The sequence below is a fragment of the Oncorhynchus tshawytscha genome, linkage group LG14 (genome assembly GCF_018296145.1).
Source record: "Oncorhynchus tshawytscha isolate Ot180627B linkage group LG14, Otsh_v2.0, whole genome shotgun sequence".
Lineage (NCBI taxonomy): Eukaryota > Metazoa > Chordata > Actinopteri > Salmoniformes > Salmonidae > Oncorhynchus > Oncorhynchus tshawytscha.
Genome location: NC_056442.1, coordinates 16536026 through 16562969, shown reverse-complemented (window position 1 = coordinate 16562969; position 26944 = coordinate 16536026). Strand labels below are relative to the sequence as shown.

General features: G+C 41.5%; 1 protein-coding gene across 3 annotated transcripts in view; it reads left to right on the top strand.

Annotated features, from left to right (window-relative positions):
- The window catches only part of LOC112266692 (ATP-binding cassette sub-family G member 1), a 53210-nt gene extending 28357 nt beyond the window's left edge, over positions 1 to 24853 (top strand). For 2 of the 3 annotated variants that reach the window (XM_024444388.2, XM_024444387.2), the window contains exons 6-15: positions 9163 to 9308; positions 15721 to 15844; positions 16128 to 16242; positions 16538 to 16683; positions 16827 to 16928; positions 17136 to 17304; positions 17501 to 17601; positions 18520 to 18678; positions 19262 to 19380; positions 23962 to 24853. In XM_024444388.2, the coding sequence (XP_024300156.1) occupies positions 9163 to 9308; positions 15721 to 15844; positions 16128 to 16242; positions 16538 to 16683; positions 16827 to 16928; positions 17136 to 17304; positions 17501 to 17601; positions 18520 to 18678; positions 19262 to 19380; positions 23962 to 24190 (1410 nt within the window). In that variant the 3' untranslated portion in view covers positions 24191 to 24853. Of the gene's footprint in view, positions 1 to 9162; positions 9309 to 15720; positions 15845 to 16127; positions 16243 to 16537; positions 16684 to 16826; positions 16929 to 17135; positions 17305 to 17500; positions 17602 to 18519; positions 18679 to 19261; positions 19381 to 19500; positions 19588 to 23961 lie in introns of all 3 variants that reach the window. The other variant, XR_002955979.2, reaches the window with a different exon arrangement.
- Positions 24854 to 26944: the final 2091 nt, after the last annotated feature.

Here is a 26944-nt window from a genome sequence, read left to right as displayed (position 1 = left end):
TTAACGAGCCGAGCAGTTTACGGGCGCTGAGGACAAACGGAGATGTAATGTCCCGAGCTACCACAGTAGAGGCAGCTGTTGGTCTCACGTCTACGTTGGCGCTCGCCCTTAGTTAACCCGTGCCGCCCCACTTGCATAGGTTCAGGATCTGGCGGCAAGACTCCTCCACTAATCCCGTGTGAAGGAAAATGATCAACCCGTTCTTGTCCACTTCCTGACCCGAATGGTAACCGAGTCTCAGATTGATAACCGAGTCTCAGATCTCTCGGACTCTATTATCTACCCGAATAGCTAAGGGGACCAAGCTGTCTAGATCACTAGGCTCTGGATAGGATATCAGCTCGTCCTTGAGTTGCTCCGACAACCCCTGGTAAAAAGCCGCTTGTAGTGACTCCTCATTCCAACCACTCTCCACAGACAATGTCCTGAACTTGATCTGCCACACTGCGAGCTCCTTGGCGAAGAGTGAACAAACGTTTAGCTGCGTCCTTACCTCGGACTGGATGGTCAAAAAGCTTTCTCATCTCTCCCGTGAACTCCTGGTATGAAGCCATGCAGGTCTCCTGTCGTTCCCAAACGGCTGAAGCCCATTCCAGAGCTCTTCCACGCAGCAGTTCAATAACAAAGGCTATCCTAGCCTTGTCAGTGGCGTAAGAATGGGGCTGCAGATCAAACACTAACCCACACTGCATAAGAAAAGAACGGCATCTTCCCAAATCCCCCTCATATTTATCAGGCGTCGGTACCTTGGGTTCACGGAAGGAAACCGCACCAGACACGGCAGGTGAGATGGGTGAAACAGGTGGTGAATGAATCACCGGCAAACTGAGCTGATCCTGGATTTGTGTCAAGCTAGCAGATAAGTTCTGGATTGAACCCGCTATCTCCTGTAGCGCCGTCTTGTGTTGTCCCAATGTCTTCCCCTGCTGGGTAATGGCATGGCAAACGGAGTCCAGGTCCGCTGGGTTCATCCTTGGCCGGATCGTTCTGTCACGTTCTTTCAAAATCGAACCCAGAAGCAGACCAGGACAAGGAGAGTAGGAAGAAGGTGAGTATTTATTTACAAGTGAATGTGAATGGGTAGATATATCCAGGTGGCATAGCGGGCAGCGGTGGTGAGTTGATGGGAGTAAATAGGTGGATCCAATGGGGTAGCGGAATCCTCCTCCGACCAGGCGGGAATGGGGTAAATGATCCGAGTGAGTAACTGAAGACAGAACAAACGGAGGTAAGTTTAAGGCAAGCAATACGTAAAAAACAACAAAACAAATTCTATCCAACTTGAGGCTGATACTATGGCACCACATACTGTTCATGGCTAACGATCCGGCAGGGAATGGATGTCAGGTCAGAGCTTTTGAAGGGGAGAGGTGATGATCAGGACAGGTGTGCAGATTACTGATGGGATACAGGTGCGGGTGAACATCGATCTCCCAACAAGCTAATTCGCCCGGCAACCAGACAGGATGCGTTCCAGGACACCGGAAACACACTCCAGGACAGAAACACAGGCAAACACAGACTCAGGAAGCGGGATTCGTGACAGCCCCAACACAAAGAATACCAAGATCTTTTATATGGCAAAGATCAAATCAAACTTAATTTATTTTGAATTTTAAATAAAAAATTAATTAAAAAAATATTATTTATAACAAAAAACACAAGGAAGGGGTAACATTAAAGTATTAGAACATGAAGGACAAACAAGACGCTTTGTTACATGTATCAATCTTTCCACAACAGAGCCATCCTTATGTGTGAGAGTGCGTGTGCATGATAGTGATATAAAATATGTCATAGCTTCCTTTTTCATGATCACAATCTTGTGAAACCCGAACCCTCCAAGATCCTCCCACAGTTCCCCAATAGCTGTCCCTCAACAATTCGAGATCCCTCCCTCAGCCCCCCCATGGAAAAAAAATACAATGAATTCCATTCCCCACCCCCAAGAACCCCCCAATGCACCAACAACCAAGCGATTTAACTAAAGAGAAAAAAGGAAAAGACAGAAGAAATGAGCAAACAACAATGCAAAAAAAATACAAATAAAAAATTAATTAATTTAAAACAAAGGACATCAAGGACAACTGAAATCGTAACAGCAGGGCCTACTTTATATGTTTGTGTGCATGTCTGGCACTATTACATCTATGTGTGTGTTCTTGTATGTGTTTATTTGAATGAGAGTGTGTGTATATGCGTGTGTACAAACACCTGCACCTGCATGTGAGAAACTTTATTTGTCACATGCGCCGAATACAACAAGTGTAGATCTTACCGTGAAATGCTTACTTTATAAGCCCTTAACCAAAAGTGCAGTTCAATAAAGAGTTAAGAAAATATTTACCAAATAAACTAAAGTAAAAAATTATAAAAATAACACAATAAAATAACAATAACGAGGCTATATTACAAGGGGTACTGATATTGAGTCAATGTGTATGGTAGGGGTGAAGTGACTATGCATAGATAATAAACAGCAAGTAGCTGCAGTGTACAAAACAATTAATTTTTTATTTTTTATTTTACCTTTATTTTACTAGGCAAGTCAGTTAAGAACAAATTCTTATTTTCAATGACGGCCTAGGACGGGTTAGGGTTCCCATTTGGGAACGATCCCTTCCGACGTTAACTGGGACGTGGCGCATGGAACGCAAAAATATTCTTAGAAATATTTAACCTCCACACATTAACAAGTCCAATAGCTCAAATGAAAGATAAACACCTTGTTCATCTAGCCAGCAAGTCAGAATTCTAAAATGTTTTACGGCGAAAACATAGCACATATTTATGTCAAACCACCACCAAAGACACAGCTATTTTGAATTAGCCACGTTGAACAAAATATGCAATCAACAACCGCAGGATTAAAAGAAAAATAATTCACTAACCTTTTAAAAATCTTCATCAGATGACAGTAATAGGACATGTTACACGGTACATTTATGTTTTTTTTTCAATAATATGCCATTTATATCCATAAATCTCTGTTTACAATGACGCCATGTTCAAAAAATGCTACTCAAATGTCCGGAGAAATGATGATATCTGCCGGAGCTAACGTCAGATAACAAGCAATACACATCATAAACTTTGACTAAATATACATGTTCTACATATAGTTAGAAAGATACACTTCTTCTTAATGCAACCGCTGTGTTACATTTATTTTTAACGTTACAGAATTCGTTCACTAGGCTATAATATGAGACAGCGCTCAGAAATTAGCATTATGTCTCCTCTATCTCGGAGTCCACAGAAACCCATAATTAACACATAAATATTCCCTTACCTTTGATGTTCTTCGATCAGAAGACGTGGAAGGAGTTATACTTACCAAAAACTGCGTTTGGTTTTCAAGTCTGTGTCTTTAGGTTATCAAACACGACAAATTCCGGTCGAAATGCAGGCAAAATTCTAGTGGATGCCCATCAAAACTTCAAAATTACATATTATATGTCGACTAAACTGGTCAAACTAAGTGCAGAATCGAGCTTTAGCATGCTCTAAACATACAAAACAATCCTTAGCGTGAACAGACAAACCTACATCGTTTGGTGAATCTTGGAACAAAGAGAGCTCCGGAACCGACGTGCGCATGAAAGTGCATGTATTTTCGCGTGACCCGGAGGTTTCAGCCCGCAACTCAAGGGAGCGTGCGATTCTCACAATGGCAGGCCCCACTGAAAGGGGACATCGCGCTGAAGAGATAGGAACTGTTCCCAGATCTGTAGCTGGTTGGGAAGGGTGGGGGCGATGACGTCAAAGTTGTCCCAACTTTTCTGTTGCCAAGAGAGAGTTTGGGAGAATGGCTGCCCTGAGAGTTCTGCTTTACATAGAGACATAATTTGAACGGTTTTAGAAGCTTTAGAGTGTTTTCTATTCAATAATAATTATTATATGCATATATTAGCAATTTTTGACAGATTTTTTTTCTGTTTACTATGGGCACACAATTCCTCCAAAGGGGGCAGTATTCAGCCCTGTCTTTAACAGGCTTTAGAACAAATTCTTATTTTCAATGACGGCCTAGGAACAGTGGGTTAACTGCCTGTTCAGTGGCAGAACGACAGATTTTGTACCTTGTTAGCTCGGGGATTTGAACTTGCAACCTTTCGGTTACTAGTCCAATGCTCTAACCACTAGGCTACCCTGCCGCCCCATATGGGACAAATCAAATCAAATCAAATGTATTTATAAAGCCCTTCTTACATCAGCTGATATCTCAAACTGCTGTACAGAAACCCAGCCTAAAACCCCAATGTGGGGGGGGGGGGTCAATGTAAATAGTCCAGTGGCCATTTGATTAATTCTAGTTCGAGGTGAGTAATCGCTGTTCTGATGTCCAGAAGTTATTTTTGGTCATAGGAGACGGTAGCAGCAACATTATGTACAAAATACGTTATAAAATAAGTTACAAACAATGCAAAAAAGCTAACAAAATAGCACAGGTGGTTAGGAGCACTTAAAATGCCAGCCATCTCCTCTCTGGCGCCATTCTACACCCCTTAGTTTACATGACAAACAACAGATATGTGGAATGGGTCACACGGTGAGACTTGATATATGAGAAAGGAGTATCCCCCAGCCATACAGCATTTGCTATGAAGACTGTTCTTATTGCACAGAGTTTGGCACCTAAGACAAGTTTCCCCTCATCATTTTCCATACCCGAGCCATCTCTCTCTGGTACCTCATAATACACAAACACCATTTCAGTCTATGAATTGCAGGCTCAGTCAGACCGGAGCCATCTTCCTCACATGAATGGAATATGGCTCCTTCGATTTATCACCAAAGGCATCACAAATCAATTTAAATTTGACCTTTATTTAACTAGGCAATTCAGTAAAGAACAAATTCTTATTTTCAATGACGGTCTAGGAACAGTGGGTTATTGCCTTGTTCAGCTGCATATTTTTTACGTTGTCAGCTCGGGGATTTGATCTAGGCTACCTGCTGCCCAATTACCAGAGTTAAATCTCAAAAGCTCTTCTCAATTCACACAGACACAATAGAGTTCTAAGAACCCTATTCTATTGCATAAAACAACCATTTGATGTAATAACAGTACTATAACATAATCTTGTAATTTCGGCACCATAGTGCTAAGGGTCATTGTCCTGTTGGAAGGTGAACCTTCGCCCCAGTCTGAGGTCCTGAGAGCTCTGGATCAGGTTTTCATTAAGGATCTCTCTGTACTTTGCTCTGTTCGTCTTTCCCTCGATCCTGACTAGTCTCCCAGTCCCTGCCGCCGAAAAACATCCCCACAGCCACCACTATGCTTCACCGTAGGGATGGTGCCAGGTTTCCTTCAGACGTGACACTTGGCATTCAGGCCAAAGAATTCAATCTTGGTTTCGTCAGAACAGATCATCTTGATTCTCATGGTCTGAGAGTCTTTAACCTCTCTTGGGTAGGGGGCAGTATTTTCACATCCGGATGAAAAGATTGCCCAAAGTAAACTGCCTGTTACTCAGGCCCAGAAGCTAGGATATGCATATAATAAAACTGTTAATATTATGTCTGTGAGTATAACAGAACTGATATGGCAGGCGAAACCCCGAGGACAAACCACCACCACCCCATAAAAAATTCAGCCTACCTGTCGCGCCCTGGCCTTAGTTATCTTTGTTTTCTTTATTATTTTGGTTAGGTCAGGGTGTGACATGGGGGATTTATGTGTTTTGTCTGGTCTAGTCTAGGGGTTTTGTATGTTTATAGGGTGTGTCCTTTCTAGGTGTTTATGTAAGTCTATGGTTGCCTAGATTGATCAATTAGAGGCAGGTGCTTATCGTTGTCTCTGATTGGGAACCATATTTAGGCAGCCATGTTCTTTGGGTATTTTGTGGGAGATTGTCTTCTGTCTTTGTGTCTATGCACCAGATAGGACTGTTTCGGTTTTCACATTTGTTGTTTTGTATTTTGTGGTGTTCTCATTTATCGTCTACATGCTGAACACTAACCACGCTGCATTTTGTTCCTCCTCTCCTTCAACGGAAGAAAACCGTTACACTACCACTGTTTTCAATGGCTGTCACTTTTATTATAAAGTGAAGTCCTCCCAGATTGCAGTTCCTAGGGCTTCCACTAGATGTCAACAGTCTTTAGAAAGAGTTTAATGCTGGTTTTTGGAAAAATTAACCAGAAATTGTAGTTTTTCTAGGTGGCTCCCATTTTGCCTGTAGTGTTTCCAAGCGCGTGGAATTGCGCGTTCCTTGGTATTTTTTTCTGGTAAAGACAATAACGATTCTCCATCTTAAATTTGATCGTTTATTTACGTATTAGGGTACCTAAGGTTTGATTATAAACGTTGTTTGACTTGTTTGTAAAAGTTTATTAGTGACGTTTGGGATTAATTTTGTATGCATTTTGATGGAGGGAAACTGGGTGGATTATTGACTGAAACACACCAGCTAAACTGAGTTTTTATGGATATAAAGAAGGACATTATCGAACAAAAGGCCCATTTGTGATGTAACTGGGACCTTTTGGAGTGCCAACAGAAGAAGATCATCAAAGGTAAGGCATTTATTATATTGCTATTTCTGACTTTCGTGTCGCACGTGCCTGGTTGAAATATGTTTTTCATGCTTTTGTATGCAGGGCGCTGTCCTCAGATAATCGCATGGTGTGCTTTCGCCTTAAAGCCTTTTTGAAATCTGACACAGCGGCTGACTTAACAAGAAGTTAAGCTTTATTTTGATGTATTACACTTGTGATTTTATGAAAGTTAAATATTTATAATTCTGTAGTTTGAATTTTGCGCTCTGCAATTTCACCGAATGTTGCCCATAAGAAGTTATTTAGGTGCCTTTTGGCAAACTCCAAGCAGGCTGCCATGTGCCTTTTACTTAGGAGTGACTTCCATCTGGCCACTCTACCATAAAGGCCTGATTGGTGGAGTGCTGCAAAGATGGTTGTCTTTCTGGAAGGTTTGTCAATCTCCACAGAGGAAGTCTGGAGCTCTGTCAGAGTGACCATCGGGTTCTTGGTCACCTTCCCGACCAATTGCCCTTCTCACCCAATTGCTCAGTTTGGCCGGGCGGCCAGCTTTAGGAAGAGTCTTGGTGGTGTCATGACTGGCCTGTAAGGATCAGGTTACCATGGATGACAGTTCTACAGAGAAATCTCTCACTCCCGCAGAGGGGGAGAGGTATAAATGGGAGGGGGGTTATGACACCTCCCACCAACTGTAAATCTTAAGGCAGCCGACGAATCCTGTGTTCTGTTAGTGTTTGGGGCTGGAATGTCTGTGTGGGCCTTCTGGATAATCTACCTCAGAACTGTAACATGCAATAAATAGACTTTGGGACATTATATTTCATCAGCCGAATTGGTGGTAACAATGATAGATGAAATATAAAAATAAATGTTGTTTTTGTTATGTTATTATAAGTTAAATGACGACGTTATAATGAAAACATTGTAACTTGAAGAGTTTTTATAATATGTACATGATTTTTACATACTGTGCATTGTGTAGAAAATATACAGATCAAAGAGAATGTTTTTGTAAAGATGAACTTTGATGTTTAGTTGTCTAAACCTTGTTCTAATACCTTGCCTTGTATTGAGCCACGCCCCAGGGAACCCAGAGAGCATGCCATAAAGGCAGAAATGCCCCTTTGTGACCCGAGGGTATGAAACATGTAAGTTAAGAATTTTACATACCAGACTAAGTTGACCGCTTGCTGCAGCCGGGGTCCACAACTAGTTGTGACCCCAAAACACAACACGAGGAAGAGGACATAGGAACCTCTTAACAATCAAGGCTACGGTTAATTGTTATATCTAAGAAGGTGAATTCAAGAAGGACCAACCGGGTTATTCTCTTCAAGTCATTGGTTGTCTACACGGCCCTCCTACCCAAGCTGGGAACGTCTACACGGCTGATTAGCCTCCTCAGAAGCCCACTCTCACAGAACGCAAGGAAACAGACAACCAAGAAAAAGGACATTGTGACATCGGGTGGACAATCAGAAGGAGACTCAGCCATCGAAATAAATACCTAATGGAGACCTTCAACAAGTAAATACATTCATTATAATTCTGACCCATAAGAGCGACAGTTCGGGGCAAGGTGTTAGGGCTAAACTAAGCATAGTTTACAAATGTATCCAAGTGTGCTTTTCTCACGTGCACTCTCTCTCCCTCTCTCTCTCTCTCTGTTTCTTTCTTTAAATCTCCATTTTGTGTAACGTGTCATATTGTGTTGGTCTGCTAGAGACCTGTTGCCATTGTATGAAGTTCTAACCAATGACCTAGACTGTTTATGTATGTGTATCTTATATTATCATCTAGCTTGTTAGTAAATAAATTATCAACTCAACTGGTGTGGTACGGAATGATTTAGTGAGACCCGGGTTTGTGCAGATTTACGAATTATGCGACGTTCAGAATGAGACTGATTAGGAAATTAATTAATTAGTTACTGCTATGATATCGATAGTCTGATATTTTTTTAGCTAATTTGGGAAACAGTAACTTTATTAAACAAACTTTTCCCATGGTGCCCCAGGTTGAGTTCATGGTTACCTGATTACTTTAATTAAGTAATTGTAAACATAGTTTATTATTCAATGAATAGCAGTCGTCACATTAATAATACAAACATCACGACAGTGGTTCCAAACTTTTTCCATCTAAGAATGATAGTGGCCACTGTGTTCTTATGGAGCTTCAATACAGAAGAAATATTTTGGTACACTTCCCCAGATCTGTGCCACGGCACACAATCCTGTCTCAGACCTCTAAGGACAAATCCTTCGACTTCATGGCTTGGTTTTTGTTCTGACATGCATGGTCTGTGTCTTTCCAAATCATGTCCAATCAATTGAATTTACCACAGGTGGACTCCAATCAAGTTGTAGAAACATCTCAAGGATGATCAAAGGAAACAGGATGCACCTGAGCTCATGTCATGTCTCATAGAAAAGGGTCTGAATACTGAATATGTAAATAAGGTATTTCTGTTTTTAATTTTTAATAAATTTGCAAACATATCTAAAAACCTCTTATCACTTTGTCATTATTAATGAGAGCAAAAAAGTATTTTAGAATAAGGGTGTAATGTAACAAAATGCGAAAAATGGGAAGGGGTCTGAATACTTTCCGAATGCAATGTAGGTGTTTGTAACCTTCCTGTGTTGTTTTTATAAGGTGAGGGAGATCCTGACGGCCCTGGGCCTGCTTGAGTGTGCGAAAACTCGAACGTCACATCTTTCAGGGGGGCAGAGGAAAAGGCTGGCCATCGCCCTAGAGCTTGTCAACAACCCTCCCATCATGTTCTTTGATGAGCCCACCAGGTCAGAAGGTCCTATTGTACATCGTATAGAACACATGCATAATGTGTCAGTGGCAAGGAAAGTCCTGACGTGACAATGGATTATAATAACGTGCCACGGCCTAAGCACACTCTAAAGTCCATATTTAGAGTCAATGCTATTCTTTCATGAGATGTACAGGCAATACAACGTCGTTGTTGAGTGTAGGTGCTTTTTGTGTGTTTTTTTCTGTCTTGTTTGTGTTGTAGTGGAAATGTCCTGTAATTTACCAAATCATGAGACCAAACCACCACACAAGTCAGAGTTATCATAAAGTCCATCTTTAATTATTATAAGCTCCATCACAACCCTGTGACTCTCAGATCAATTCAGTGTCTATCAATGAATTCTCTGAGAGTGCTTACAAAACAGTTCTTAGTATCATTTATAGCCAAGACACCCATCTCAACTCACATGATGAATAACAGATCTTAGGAACATTACAAAGGAAGACTTTACTTGAGAGAGGAGTATCCCATAGCCAGACAGCATTAGCTATACATTATCGTTCAGTTTGCTCTCCTAAAACGAGATTCTACTTCTCGTTCTTGGTACAACATAGTACCAAGACATTACCTCATCCACTAGCATATATCAAATACACCCCTTCTGGACAAGATCACAGAGACACAGTGACTGGCACACAGACATTGTGGAGCCAAGAGATAATTGGTTCCCCCTCAATCACCCCTTCACATGGTTTAAAAGATATGTTTACATATGAAGACAAGCTTGACCTCTCCCCTTTCTGTGGCCCAAGTAACTGAACCCTGACAGAGAACAGATAACTGCAACCGGCCAACACTATTATCCAAAAATAGACATTCTAATGACATATCTCACATAAGCATGCAATAAAATGAATAAAACATTTTACTTATAAATGTTACCTAAATAATTCTGATTCTGCTACGACAGTGTCCCCACCAAAATAAATCTGAAAGACAATTCCAAGGTTAACCTATCCTCTTTTGGAAAAGAGGATGCAATTGAATATCGTTTCTCCCAGTTGGCTTCTGGTTAGGAAAGACTGAATCTCATCAGGGGCACAGATGAGTCCCAAAGTCCTTAATGGCCAAAAAGCAGCCTTTTATCTTCCTTTGGTTTCGATTTGTACAATCTGTATGGATTTGCCTTACTCCTGAAGCGCACACTAAATTGTCTCTTGGCACTGTGATAAATCGAGGGTGAAAATGACCTTACAGTAAAGTACATTTGTTGTTTTTGTTGCCTGGGATTAGGAATATGGTTTGATGTGATTTTTGAATGACTACCCCTCCCTCTGTCCCCCATACATACAACATCTGTAAGGTCCTTCAGTCAAGTATTGCATTTCACACCCAGATTAAACTACAAAGACCAGGGATATTTTTTGAAAGCCTAATAAAGAAGGACAGTGATTGGTAGGTGGGTAACAATAACAAATCAGACATTTGAATATATCTTTAAGCATGGTCAAGTTAATTATGCTGTGAATGGTGTAGTAATCACCCAGACGCATTAAAGATTCCGTCCTCCTTCTGAACTGAGCTTGCAGGACAGGAAGGAAACTGCTTAGGGATGTAACCATGAGGCCATTGGTGATTTTAAAATAGCTACAGATTTCAATGGCTGTGATAGGGGAAAACTGAGGATGGATCAACAACATAGTAGTGACGCCGCAATAATGACCTAAATGTGTGAGTATAAAGAAGAATGCAAATATACAGCGTAAAAATAGACATGGCACTAAATGAATACTGCAAAGGGATACACTTTTTGGCCAAAAAGCAGAGCCTTATGCTTGGGGCAAACACAACACATCACTGAGTAAATGCCTCCTTATTTTCAAACATGGTGTTGGCTAAAACATGATATGGTGATTCTTGACATTGGCACAGACAGGAGTTTAAGCTATGTGGAATTGTTTTAAAAAGATCATACCAAGATTCATTATCCTATTTCATTTTGAATTTTCAGACCCCTTGAAGTATCGACATTTTTTATTAAAAAAATATTTGATTAAATGTTTTATTTGGCATTACTGCTATTAGCCCATACAAACACATTGAATAACAGGTTTACTACATGGAATAACAGATAGTCCCCCCCCCCAAAACTCTAAAGGAGGTTTGTTCTGAAGTGTCTGTTCTATATCTGAGAGATAGAAGAAAGATCAGGAAAATTATATATATATATATATATACACTTTTCCTGATATATATATTAATTTTTTTACATGTATTTAACCTCTTATTTTAGGCACTAAACAGTCTCCATATACTGTTTACTTCCATACATGTTTTCAAATGGTACCGGGGGACCTTCAAACGAGTCTTGTAACGCTGTGGGCGTCCTAGAGCAAAACAACCGGCATGTACAGTACCAGTCAAAAGTTTGGACACACCTACTCATTCAAGGGTTTTTCTTTATTTTTTACTATTTTCTACACTGTGAAGACATCAAAACTATTAAATAACATGCATGGAATCATTTAGTAACCAAAAAAGTGTTAAACAAATCAAAATACATTATTTAAAGTAGCTACCCTTTGCCTTGATGACAGCTTTGCATACTCTTGGCATTCTCTCAACCAGCTTCATGAAAATCAAATCAAATTTTATTTGTCACATACACATGGTTAGCAGATGTTAATGCGAGTGTAGCGAAATGCTTGTGCTTCTATAGTTCCGACAATGCAGTAATAACCAACAAGTAATCTAGCTAACAATTCCAAAACTACTACCTTATAGACACAAGTGTAAGGGGATAAAGAATATGTACATAAAGATGTATGAATGAGTGATGGTACAGAGCAGCATAGGCAAGATACAGTAGATGGTATTGAGTACAGTATATACATATGAGATGAGTATGTAAACAAAGTGGCATAGTTAGTGGCTAGTGATACATGTGTTACATAAAGATGCAGTAGATGATATAGAGTACAGTATATATGTATACATATGAGATGAATAATCTAGGGTATGTAAACATTATATTAGGTAGCATTGTCTAAAGTGGCTAGTGATATATTTTACATTATTTCCCATCAATTCCCATTATTAAAGTGGCTGGAGTTGAGTCAGTGTGTTGGCAGCAGCCACTCAATGTTAGTTGTTTAACAGTCTGATGGCCTTGAGACAGAAGCTGTTTTTCAGTCTCTCGGTCCCAGCTTTGATGCACCTGTACTGACCTCGCCTTCTGGGTGATAGCGGGGTGAACAGGCTCGGGTGGTTGTTGTCCTTGATGATCTTTATGGCCTTCCTGTGACATCGGGTGGTGTAGGTGTCCTGGAAGGCAGGTAGTTTGCCCCCGGTGATGCGTTGTGCAGACCTCACTACCCTCTGGAGAGCCTTACGGTTGTGGGCGGAGCAGTTGCCATACCAGGCGGTGATGCAGCCCGACAGGAATGCTCTCGATTGTGCATCTGTAGAAGTTTGTGAGTGCTTTTGGTGACAAGCCGAATTTCTTCAGCCTCTTGAGGTTCAATGTTCTGAGTGAGTCACCTGGAATACATTTCAATTCACAGGTGTGCCTTGTTAAAAGTTCATTTGCGTTTGAGGCAATCAGTTGTGTTGTGACAAGATAGGGGTGGTATACAGAAGATAGCCCTATTTGGTAAAAGACCACGTCCATATTATGGCAAGAACAGCTCAAATAAGCAAAGAGAAATGACAGTCCATCATTACTTTAAGACATGAAGAAAAGTCAATGCGGAAAATATCATGAACTTTGAAAATGCAGCCCAAATAAAGGCTTCACAGAGTTCAAGTAACAGACACAGTATCTCTGGGCGGCCTGGCATTTCTTCTGTGTGGCAGTCCTGGAGGAAGTGTGCGACCGCGCACATGCGCAGTTTAGAGGGAACATTGTTCATAATCAGCGGCGACCCGTTGCCAGCTAAACAGGTGGGTCTCTGAATGGCCTGTTTTACATGTTATATTGGCATTGATTACATGTCACATATCAGTTTGCAAACAATATCAAAAATTAAGAATTTAGTTTCTAAAGCCGCATGTCTCTTTTTTGCTTTCTTGAGTCAGGCAGCTCCAAAATGCAGGTGTTTCAGCCTATCTTAGTGCTTTCTGTGGTGGTGGTGGTGGGGTAACCAGCAGAAAATACGGAGCGAAGCAAATCCTTTTCAATCCTTGTCAAATAAATATAAATTATAGATAAAACGTATCGGTGCTCATCAGCCATTGGACATAAACATTACACAACAAGATGTAAAATCGAAAATTCAACAATGAGTGGTTTGGAGGGAATCAGTGGCTAACAGCAGGCATTGCAAAACACCCACTAGCCTGCTATTCAGTGGATTGGGATGTGTGGTCCAAGTCTGGGTTTTAGGGTTTCTTTTACAAGTTTAAATAGATCCAGCGTGACTTCTGCCGCTTTCAAAACAACTGGAAACTCGGAAATGGGAAATCTCAGACTTCAGTGATTTCAAGACAACTGGGAACTCTTGAAAAAACGAGCTCCGACTAGGAAAATACAATTTGAATGGTCATCCAACTCGGAATTCCAAGTCGTGGACTCTGGCCTCTTATTTGAGCTCCGACCTGAAGATCACTAACATCATGATTCAACCTTGTTTTTTTAGAATTCCTAGTTGTCTTGAAAGCACCTTAAATCCAGAGAATGATAGACTTTGATGACAAAATTTGCCCACGAAGGACCGCCACACCACCTTCCTGTTCAAGTGAGCACAGCACAACAAGGTGAGTCCAAAAATGCTTTGTATGCTGCTGCATAAATTATGTTATATGCCAGGGGTACTGTAGCTAAGAAAGTCATACTAAGTTTATGTTGTGCCATGTGCCTCACCCCAATAATCTGGTCCCTTTTCCCCATTTAGCCTATAGAATGTTTTAGAGAAATGTCATCATCGAATATTGTAAGAGCTTTCATTGTCTGCTTATATTCCCCCTTTATTTTTCCTATGGTTCTGACTTGGTGTACACAGAGAATACTGTAAGAATGACCCATGTTCTGAATTCTGTCGCTGTACATTTCAAAAGTGCTGAACAAATATGACTAGTTCACTCATTAACGTCTTAATCAAAATTACATTTAGCCTCTTATCCGCTCACCGTCCCATTATGCCATAGTTGTAATTGTCAGTAAAAAATCAAATTTGTTTCAGCAAGTCAGACATATCAGCTATGTTTTTTTTAAAGGCAGTAAATAAGGCTGAATGAACTGTTTCGTTACCAGACAAGGCTCCTCTGATAGCCAGGTGTAACAGTGGTAAGGTGTTGGCCCTAACAGTTTGTGGGTGACATTTGTCACCGTTATAGTTCAATTAATGTATTGTTTAATGTTGTGTTGTGTTGTGTAGTGGCTTTGTTGTGTGTAGTGGCTTGCATCTAAAAAATATGTTTTGAGTTAGCCCCACCAAGATTGACATTCTACTTTCGCCGGTGGTCATAATACAAGACGATTTTGTGAAAATACCAGTTTTTGGAATGTCTCATGGTCTGACAAACACCTCTCCAGCTCTGTTACCTTTCACTGCAGATAGGGAAGTGTGACATTGGCAGATGCAGTGGATTGAGACACATCCAATGCAAATACAGCTATCTCTAGCTTAAACGGACAGATTTTTATAGGGATTTTTGTATTATGCTGAAACAGGGTTGGGGTCAATTTGAATTCAAGTCAGCCAATTCATGAAGTAACCTGCAATTCCAATTCAATATTCTAGAAAATATTTAATTTGATTTTCAATGACTTCTCAATCAATCAAGAAGGAGAAACTGTTTTTGAGAGCAACAGCATGCAGCGTCTCCTAAAGGGATTTATTCCTCATGTCCAATCCTCTGATGCCTTCTAAGACCGACACTTCATCTGCCTCTTTTATCCTCTCTCTCAGCTGGTTAACTGCACTGTGATTACACACTCCCAATCCAAAGAATCTTCTCACCTGCTCAAAATTACTGACATGATTCATATCAGTGCCCAGTGGTAGGACCATTAGATCACAAACAAGAACGTTAACTTAAGTAGCTAATGTTAGTCATTGTGAAAGCCCCCTTTGTGCCCACTCTGAGCAATTGTTGATTGCAGGCTCCTTGAAACAGATGTAGAAAAAAGGATGAGGGGTAACCAAACACTGGCCATGGAAAGGACTGTACAGGATTCTGTACCAACTCACATTAGTTGTCGGTAAAGTTTTCCCCCAAGAAACAGTTCTTCAAGAAAGGCATGGACAAGAGGGACTGTAATGTTGCTGTGTCATTAAAGTGGCAAATAGTGCTAGTTTATGCAATGTTCTTCTCCCAGTTCTCTTCACTTGTTTGCTTCTCCACGATCTCTAAGATGTTACTTTAGGTGTGCAAAAGCCAATCTATTCTTTGTTTTGACATTGTCCACCATATACTAACCTTGGCCCCTATACCTTGTTTTGCAGTGGCCTGGACAGTTCCTCCTGTTTCCAGGTGTTGTCTCTGCTGAAGGCCCTGGCCTATAGTGGCCGCACCGTTATCTGCACCATCCACCAGCCCAGCGCCAAGCTCTTTGAGCTCTTCAACAAGGTCAGCCTCCAACCTGGCCTACTGCTAGCCTGAGTTCCAGATCTGTTTGAGTTGTCTTACCAACTCCTACACCATTGGCGTGATAACATAAACAGATCTGGGATTCAAGCAAGCCTACTGCATGGGAATCTATGAAAGGCCCAATGAAACCACAGGATCACAGTTGGAAATGTATGTAGTAGCCACACATGTGGGGCAATTACTTATGGTCCCTAAATGAATGGTCTGCTAAATTAATGTACTGTATCCTGATTGCTTTGTGCCCCTGTGTTTCCCTCCCTAGCTGTATGTCCTTAGCCAGGGCCAGTGTATCTACAGAGGGAAAGTGCCTAACCTGGTTCCTTACCTTAGAGAGCTGAGGCTCAACTGCCCAACATACCACAATCCTGCAGACTTTGGTGAGAAACTCTAACCAGTTTAATGAGAAACAAGTCAAATGTGGTATAAAGCATTCTAGAAACTATATCTATTAGTTCATCCGAAAATGAATTCTCAGAATAACTTTACAGATGGTTCGTGCTTCTACACCTGCATTGCTTGCTCTTTGGGGTTTTAGGCTGGGTTTCTGTACAGGATTTTGTGACATGATGTAAGAAGGGCTTTATAAATAAATTTGATTGATTGATTGGTTCCTCATTCAGTATTCACTGGGGTTTCTGTGACATGCGTACCTCTTTCTCCATTTGATCCCAGTGATGGAGGTGGCGTCTGGGGAGTACGGTGATCAGACGGCTCTTTTGGTGAAGGCCGTGCAGGAGGGGAAATGTGAGCAGGTCTACAAGATAGACATGAATGATGGACCCCTCAACCCCTTCCTGTGGCACAAATCTTCTGAGGAGGTAAAAGGGGGATTAGTGTATTACTACAGCTCTCAATGGGTTGAAATGAAGAATCTCATTGAGGTGATATTTTCAGTCAAAGCACTTCAGGTTATGCAGTCTCTCTCTCTCTCGCTCGCTCACTCACTCACTCACTCACTCAGGATTCCCCTTCCGGTGAGGGCTGCCACAGTTTCTCGGCCAGTTGTCTGACTCAGTTCTGCATCCTGTTCAAAAGGACATTTCAATGCATCATTAGAGATACAGTAAGACATACTTCCGCACACTGATTTGATTTTGTACTGCAACAGCTTCCGCCTCCCTTTAAAATAACCAAATGTTACATAATGAACCCCAAACACATTAATAAAATTAAAAGCATATGAAAATAATAACAGAAGAATAATAGCAAAAGCACAATGGATAGGAATATATATAAACTTTTTTTTTCTCCGACTTTTCTGGTCCTACAGGTGCTGACTCACCTAAGAATCACCTCTCACATTGGGATTGGGATTCTGATTGGCCTGCTCTATCTGGGCATCGGCAACGATGCCAAGAAAGTGCTCAGCAACTCCGGCTTCCTCTTCTTCTCCATGCTCTTCCTCATGTTTGCTGCTCTAATGCCTACTGTTCTGACGTGTGAGTATTCTCAGCTCTTCTTAATGACAGACATCTGCATGCGTTGATTTAGTGCATGAATTCACAACAGTCATAAGCCATTGTATACAGTATGTATAGAAGTAGAAGTAGACTTTGCTGAGATGTACCTTGCACTGTTTCTGATTACCAAAATGAGATTACTATGAGCCTGTTTTCTCCATCTCTCTAATTGCAGTCCCTTTGGAGATGGGAGTGTTCCTAAGAGAGCACTTGAACTACTGGTACAGTCTGAAGGCTTACTATCTGGCCAAGACTATGGCAGACCTCCCCTTCCAGGTAATAACAATGTCACAAATAACTCTGGAGGATCATTTTTAGTAGTGTGTTGTGTCCCAAAAAATCTGTAAGTTGGTATTTCATCAAAATGCAAAAATAGAGAAAAAAAACACAAAAAAAACATTACGATTCTATCATTCACTGAAAAGAGAAAAGGTATTGTAACTAAAGAAACCTGATATGGGAGCTCAAAGCATCGAGGTCAAAAAGTAATTCTGTTTCAGAATTTCAGACAAATCCCACAATAACATTACATAAGGAGGCTTTTGGGGCGGCAGGTAGCCTCGTGGTTAGAGCGTTGGGCCAGTAATCGAAAAGTTGCTGGATCGAATCCCCGAGCTGACAAGGTAAAATTCTGTCGTTCTGCGCCTGAACAAGGCAGTTAACCCACTGTTCCCCGGTAGGCTGTCATTGTAAATAAGAATTTGTTCTTAACTGGCTTGCCTAGTTAAATAAAGGTAAAATACCTTTCTTTATAATTTACGCTTCACCAGGGGTTTACTGCATGTTTTCATTTATTGTATTGAATCTAATTGGGCTTTTTTTCAACAATTCAAAATTATTATTTCAAAGCACAAAAAGCTTGGCTTTGTGTTTTAGTTTAATGCTTCAATGATACACAGTGTGTGTTCCATGGTGAGGTACTGTTGGCTGAACATGATGAATGTGAGGTGTGCGTATCACAATCCTAGATAGCAACAGCTTCTCCTGGTGTTGTGCCCTTCACCAAGGTACATAACCACCTACACGACCCTGGGGGTGCTGCACTGACGCTGTCCTTCCAATCTGTCAATGTGTGGTTGGGAGTGTATGCAACTGTGCGTGCATATGTGTTGGGGGTCGAGAAAAAAAAGCTGAAAAGACCATTTCTGTGTCCACAAATACACAATCAAGTATTTTTCTTATTTTGCTTCACAGATAGTGTTCCCAGTCGCCTACTGCAGCATCGTCTACTGGATGACGTCCCAGCCGCCTGACGCTGTACGTTTCATCCTTTTCTTGGCCCTGGGAGTCCTCACCTCTCTTGTGGCCCAGTCTCTGGGCCTGCTGATAGGAGCGGCTTCCACCTCGCTACAGGCATGTCCTCCATTCTCTCAATACTAACACGAGATAATAACTGCTATACCTTAAGCGGGCGGGTGTTAATTAAGAAGCGCGGTTTGACGGGTCATGTATCGGAGGACGAATGACTCAACCTTTACCTCCAAAGTCCGTTGGGGAGTTGCAGCGATGAAAAAAAGATCGAAATTGGGGAGAAAAAAGGGGGTCAGATAAAAATATATATTTTGTCCTGGGGCTGGTCTAAGCATAGTGCCGCCCCTGTACCACATACTGTATGCCCCTGGAGGAGACAGCGTTTTTATCCCCTGTTCCACCACTCACACTCTCTGCTGTATCCCTCTCACCTGTCCCCCATCTACATTTCTAATTTGAATCTGTAATTACAACTTTTTTAAATTAATTAAACATATCTTTATATATGTTTTACTATATTTCGTATTTACACAGTACCAACCTATAGTATATGCATATAATTATATGTTTCTCAGGGTGGTACCCAATTCTATTCTAAGCAGACGATTAACCGCAATATGTACATGTAAGATGGTTACAGTGAGTCACGTGCTGCCTCTGATTTTGCCGCTTGTCCATGTCTCAGGTTGCCACGTTTGTAGGTCCGGTGACTGCCATACCCGTGCTGCTTTTCTCTGGCTTCTTTGTCAGTTTTGACACAATTCCGTGGTATCTTCAGTGGATGTCATACATTTCATATGTCAGGTAACTAGTTTTTCAGATACTTTTCAGACTTAAGGGCCCTGATTTTTTTGGCACTTGAACAGTAAGGGAAAGTGGGTTATGTTGAGCCAAAGGGTTAATTGAGCCACTCCTTGTTTCTAGGAAACCATACACAAAATGAATAATGTGACCCAATATTTAGGAAGATATCATGGAGTCTGTGAAGGAAGAAACCATATGGAAAAATTGGTAAGCAAGTTAGGCCCCCCAAATATTCACATAGTCAAATTAATGTATTGTTTTACGATTGTTTTATACCTCAGTTGGGGTCTATTTAAGCTACAATTTGAAGTCCTAAACCTATAGCATGAAAGTGCATCCTTATAACTGTGTGCTCTAATTATAGTCAACATTTTTGCTTTGGGGTAAGTTGAGCCAATGGCCATGGGGTAAATTGAGCCAATGGCCACCATACACCATACAAATGATTACATACAACAAATCTGTTTAATGCATGGTATTTTTGCAATGTGTCATGCATATGAATTCAACGGAGTGCATTTTATTGTTAAAGAGCATCATGCCCTGTGTATACAAATGTAAAACAACCAGGAATCTAGTCCCAATTGAGGTTCTTGAGAGAGCAGCCAAGGTTTTATGTGAATTTTGTTATCTGTTCATAAACTTCAATTAATCTACTCAGTCTGCAACCTAGAGTTTGTAAGATTCTGGTTGAATGAAGCAGAGTCCCAGCTTACAAAAATCAAAGTGTTTATTCACGAGAACGTTCTGAAGAATCCAGGTCCTGCAGTACCTAGCTTCTGTAAGCGTAAAAGCCTTGGTTTCATGCATGTTAACATTAGAAGCCTACTCCTTAAGTTTGTTTTACTCACTGCTTTAGCACACTCTGCCAACCCGGATGTCTTAGTTGTGTCTGAATCCTGGCATAGGAAAACCACCAAAAACCTTAATCTCCATCGCTAACTATAACATTATCCGCCAACATAGAACTGCCAAAGGGGGCGGTGTTGCAATCTACCGCAAAGATAGCCTGCAGAGTTCTGTATTACTATCCAAGTCTGTACCCAAACAATTCGAGCTTCTACTTCTAAAAATTCACCTTTCCAGAAACAAGTCTCTCACTGTTGCCGCTTGTTAATGACCTTCCTATGCACCCAGCTGTGCCCTCGATACCATATCTGAATTGATTGCCCCCCATCTATCTTCTGAACTCGTGCTACTAGGTGACCTAAACTGGGACATGCTTAACACCCCGGCCATCCTACAATCCAAGCTTGATGCCCTCACTCTCACACAAATTATCAATGAACCTACCAGGTACAACTCCAAATCCGTAAACACGGACATGTCATCCTAACTAACTCGCCCTCCAAATACACCTCTGCAGTTTTCAATCAAGGTCTCAGCGATCACTGCTTCATTGCCTGCATCCATAATGGGTCTGCGACCAAACGACCACCCCTCATCACTGTCAAACGCTCCCTAAAACACTTCGCAAGCAGGCCTTTCTAATTGACATGGCTGGGGTATCCTGGAATGACATTGACCTCATCCCGTCAGTAGATGATGCCTGGCTATTCTTTAGAAGTGCCTTCCTCACCATCTTAAATAAGCATGCCCCATTAAAAAAATGTAGAACTAGGAATAGATATAGTCATTGGTTCACTCCAGACCTGTCTGCCCTTGACCAGCACAAAAACATCCTGTGGCATTCTGCATTAGCATCGAATAGCCCCCTTGATATGCAACTTTTCAGGAAAGTTAGGAACAAATATACACAGGCAGTTAGAGAAGTTAAGGCTAGCTTTTTCAAACAGAAATTTGCATCCTGTAGTACTAACTCAAAAAAGATCTGGGACACTATGAAGTCCATGGAGAATAAGAGCACCTCCTCCCAGCTGCCCACTGCTCTGAGGCTAGGAAACACTGTCACCGCCGATAAATCCACTATAATTGAGAATTTCAATAAGCTTTTCTCTACGGCTGGCCATGCTTTCCACCTGGCTACCCCTACCCCGGTCAACTGCCCAGCACCCTCCACATCAACCCGCCAAAGTCCCCACCATTTCTCCTTTACCCAAACCCAGATAGCTGATGTTCTGAAAGAGCTGCAAAATCTGGAAATCAGCCGGGCTAGACAATCTGGACCCTCTCTTCCTAAAATTATCTGCCGAAATTGTTGCAACCCCTATTACTAGCCTGTTCAACCTCTCTTTTGTATCATCTGAGATTCCCAAAGATTGGAAAGCTGCCGCGGTCATCCCCCTCTTCAAAGGGGGTGACACTCTAGACCCAAACTGCTACAGACCTATATCTTATCCTACCCTGTCTTTCTAAGGTCTTCGAAAGCCAAATTAACAAACAGATTACCGACCATTTCAAATCCCACCGTACCTTCTCCACTATGCAATCTGGTTTCAGAGCTGGTCATGGGTGCACCTCAGCCACGCTCAAGGTCCTAAACGATATCATAACCGCCATCGATAAGAGACATTACTGTGCAGCCGTATTCATCGACCTGGCAAAGGCTTTCGACTCTGTCAATCACCACATTCTTATTGGCAGGCTCGACAGCCTTGGTTTCTCAAATGATTGCCTCGCCTGTTTTACCAACTACTTCTCTGATAGAGTTCAGTGTGGCAAATCGGAGGGCCTGTTGTCCAGACCTCTGGCAGTCTCTATGGGGGTGCCACAGGGTTCAATCCTCAGGCCGACTCTCCTCTCTGTATACATCAATGATGTTGCTCTTGCTGGTGGTGATTATCTGGTACACCTCTACGCAGACGACACCATTCTGTATACTTCTGGCTCCTCGTTGGACACTGTGTTAACTAACCTCCATCCGTTTTGTCACCAATACACTACCCACCATTGCGACCTGTACTCTCTCGTTGGTTGGCCCTCGCTTCATACTCGTCGCCAAACCCACTGGCTACAGGTTATCTTACAAGTCTCTGCTAGGTAAAGCCCCGACTTATCTCAGCTCACTGGTCACCATAGCAGCACCCACTTGTAGCACACCCTCCAGCAGGTATATCTCACTGGTCACCCCCAAAGCCAATTCCTCCTTTGGTCGTCTTTCCTTCCAGTTCTCTGCTGCCAACGAACTGCAAAAATCTCTGAAGCTGGAGACTCATATCTCCCTCACTAGCTTTAAGCACCAGCTGTCAGAGCAGCTCACAGATCACTGCACCTGTACATAGCCCATCTGTAAACAGCCCATCTATCTACCTATCTCATCCCCATACAGTATTTATTTATTTATCTTGCTCCTTTGCACCCCAGTATCTCTACTTGCACATTCATCTTCTGCACATCTGCAATTCCAGTGTTTTAATTGCTATATTGTAATTACTTCGCCACCATGGCCTATTTATTGCCTTAACTCCCTTATCTTACCTCATTTGCACTCACTGTATATAGACTTTTTGTTTTCTTTTGTTCTACCTTTATTTTTGACTATGTTTTGTTTATTCCATGTGTAACTCTGTGTTGTAGTATGTGTCGAATTGCTATGCTTTATCTTGGTCAGGTCGCAGTTGCAAATGAGAACTTGTTCTCAACTAGCCTACCTGGTTAAATAAAGGTGAAATAAATCTAAGACATCCATTTTATAGCTGTGCACATACATACACACAAACAGTAGATGAGTTTTATCCTTCTACATAGTTGTATCACTACCCAGCCGACAGTTCCGTTCCCCCGAGATTAGGGAAACCTTGAGGAGTACTCCCTGTCCTCATACGTTTTCTCAGAGTTCCTGCCAGTTCGGTTCAAACAGTTGAATTGTTCTTCGGTATTTTCTTAGGCACACACATACAAGTTCAAATCCTAAGCTACACTTTGCTCAGACAGTCTGTGTTTTTCCACTATACAGATACATTGTTTAATCTAATTCTGACTAAAACTACACACATCAGATTATAATTTTATGATTTTAATCAATTTCATACAATTATAAGGTTTCAGAGTGGAATTATTTAATCATTATCTTTCAACATTTAAATTATTTTATCACAAGGTGCGAAAGAGAGGCTATAATAGAGGAGGAGAGGCACAGAAGGTCTTATCTGATGACATGGAGTCTTGAGCTTGCTAAACGTATCAAGAATCTCACGGACGAGTTCCAATGGCCTTTAGTAGCCTCAAATTCAGAGAACTTGCCTACGAATTGGCACATCGAAACAACATCCCTGTCTCAGACAACTGGTCAAGAAATGGAGGGGTATAGAATGGAACAGAGAGATGTATATCTGAATGTAGGCATACATTTAAGATATACAATATACCACATTCAACTTTGACCTACCAGCACCCACAATCACATGAAACCATTACCCACTTACCACAAGGCGGCTCAAATTACCCAGACCCTATGTTACCCCATACCTGGACAAACTATGTTTTCAAAACTGTTATGTTTACATGAATTATGAGAGATGCACAACATCCTGAAATATATGTAGATATTCTTATAAATAATAGAAAATGTCCATTGACGTTGGGATGCCGAATGTAAAAAATACCTCAACTTACCCCACTCTCTCCTACTGCTCTCATCCTCTTTAACAGCACCATAAAACAGTTCCTATTATTTTGTAGGTATGGCTTTGAAGGTGTCATCCTCTCCATCTACGGGCTGGACCGGAAGGACCTCCACTGTGACAAGGATGAAACATGCCACTTCCAGAAGTCGGAGGCCATCTTGAAAGAGCTTGATGTGGAAGATGCCAAACTGTACCTTGACTTCATAGTGCTTGGCATGTTCTTTGTGACCCTCCGTCTCCTCGCGTACTTTGTGCTGCGCTATAAGATCAGTGCAGAGAGGTAAACTGGGGAGTGGCGGTAGGAGGGAGGAAGGCCCAGATCGCTTGCAAGCTGGAATTCTGCTTCTAGAGACCTCCAGGCAGTGGCCCAGAAATACACCATGCACACTAAACTTTTGGCCAAAGACTACAGAATATAGACAACTGTTGTGTGAGGGTGTGCATGCAGTATGACTCTACTTAGCTTAGACAAACAAATATGGCAGAGAGGAGCTCAGTGCCTAAGGCCATGGATGATTCCCAATATTACAAGAACGTTCTTGTTTAAATACCAAAACCAAGGCTCCTGTCACAGTAGGAATCTAGATGTAATCGCCTTGTGCAAGGGAACCAACTGTAAGTAATGTAAGAGTGTTGTTGATAGGCTCTTGTCTAGTCTGTAGTTCCAGACTGTTTTATATGATCACTGTGTGAAACCAATTAAATGAAATAGCTTGGTGGAAGGACAATGGGAAGACAGGGCCACACTTAAACAGGAGCTGATTTCCTCCAATGTGTGTTTATTACATAGGACTGCCAGATCAAATGGGTCTGTAATCTGGGACCCTCGGTCAGTACAGGGAAAGGTACAATAGTGCTTGTTGCTAATGTGGGATAAAGCATACATCACATACAGTGCCTTGCGAAAGTATTCGGCCCCCTTGAACTTTGCGACCTTTTGCCACATTTCAGGGTTCAAACATAAAGATATAAAACTGTATTTTTTTGTGAAGAATCAACAACAAGTGGGACACAATCATGAAGTGGAACGACATTTATTGGATATTTCAAACTTTTTTAACAAATCAAAAACTGAAAAATTGGGCGTGCAAAATTATTCAGCCCCTTTACTTTCAGTGCAGCAAACTCTCTCCAGAAGTTCAGTGAGGATCTCTGAATGATCCAATGTTGACCTAAATGACTAATGATGATAAATACAATCCACCTGTGTGTAATCAAGTCTCCGTATAAATGCACCTGCACTGTGATAGTCTCAGAGGTCCGTTAAAAGCGCAGAGAGCATCATGAAGAACAAGGAACACACCAGGCAGGTCCGAGATACTGTTGTGAAGAAGTTTAAAGCCGGATTTGGATACAAAAAGATTTCCCAAGCTTTAAACATCCCAAGGAGCACTGTGCAAGCGATAATATTGAAATGGAAGGAGTATCAGACCACTGCAAATCTACCAAGACCTGGCCGTCCCTCTAAACTTTCAGCTCATACAAGGAGAAGACTGATCAGAGATGCAGCCAAGAGGCCCATGATCACTCTGGATGAACTGCAGAGATCTAAAGCTGAGGTGGGAGACTCTGTCCATAGGACAACAATCAGTCGTATATTGCACAAATCTGGCCTTTATGGAAGAGTGGCAAGAAGAAAGCCATTTCTTAAAGATATCCATAAAAAGTGTCGTTTAAAGTTTGCCACAAGCCACCTGGGAGACACACCAAACATGTGGAAGAAGGTGCTCTGGTCAGATGAAACCAAAATGGAACTTTTTGGCAACAATGCAAAACGTTATGTTTGGCGTAAAAGCAACACAGCTCATCACCCTGAACACACCATCCCCACTGTCAAACATGGTGGTGGCAGCATCATGGTTTGGGCCTGCTTTTCTTCAGCAGGGACAGGGAAGATGGTTAAAATTGATGGGAAGATGGATGGAGCCAAATACAGGACCATTCTGAAAGCAAACCTGATGGAGTCTGCAAAAGACCTGAGACTGGGACGGAGATTTGTCTTCCAACAAGACAATGATCCAAAACGTAAAGCAAAATCTACAATGGAATGGTTCAAAAATAAACATATCCAGGTGTTAGAATAGCCAAGTCAAAGTCCAGACCTGAATCCAATCGAGAATCTGTGGAAAGAACTGAAAACTGCTGTTCACAAATGCTCTCCATCCAACCTCACTGAGCTCGAGCTGTTTTGCAAGGAGGAATGGGGAAAAATTTCAGTCTCTCGATGTGCAAAACTGATAGAGACATACCCCAAGCGACTTACAGCTGTAATCGCAGCAAAAGGTGGCGCTACAAAGTATTAACTTAAGGGGGCTGAATAATTTTGCACGCCCAATTTTTCAGTTTTTGATTTGTTAAAAAAGTTTGAAATATCCAATAAATGTCATTCCACTTCATGATTGTGTCCCACTTGTTGTTGATTCTTCACAAAAAAATACAGTTTTATATCTTTACGTTTGAAGCCTGAAATGTGGCAAAAGGTCGCAAAGTTCAAGGGGGCCGAATACTTTTGCAAGGCACTGTACATTCCAAGCATGTGAGAGACTGTACAGTACCAATATATACTGTCATTTATCCTGGATGAGTTTCCCGAAACAAATGTGGCATGTGGCGCTCGACAGCCTAGCCTCTCAGGCGCAAGAGAGTAACTGTGCTTGAACAAACTAATTAATAAAATTAAGCACGTTCTATGAGTGGCATCGGCGGGGGTCTGGGTTTTTGAGAGAAATAAAGTACCACGTTAACACCCCTGCTCAGAGGCCTGTGGTTGTGATTATAGGGCTTGAATAGTTGAAGGAAAATATGGGGGATATGAATTCTGATGTGACTGTGGCTGGCTTAGTATAATTACAAGCCAGAATCCTAACCTGAGATCTGAGCATGTAACACAAACAGAAAGTTAAGTATTACATTATCTCAAGCATACCAACACAGCTTAGTTTGAATGGCATGGAGGATTGATACAATACTCTTTTAGTCACTCCACAGTCAGTCATGTAAAATGGAATTGAGAATGAAGAGCATTTTATACTAGCTCA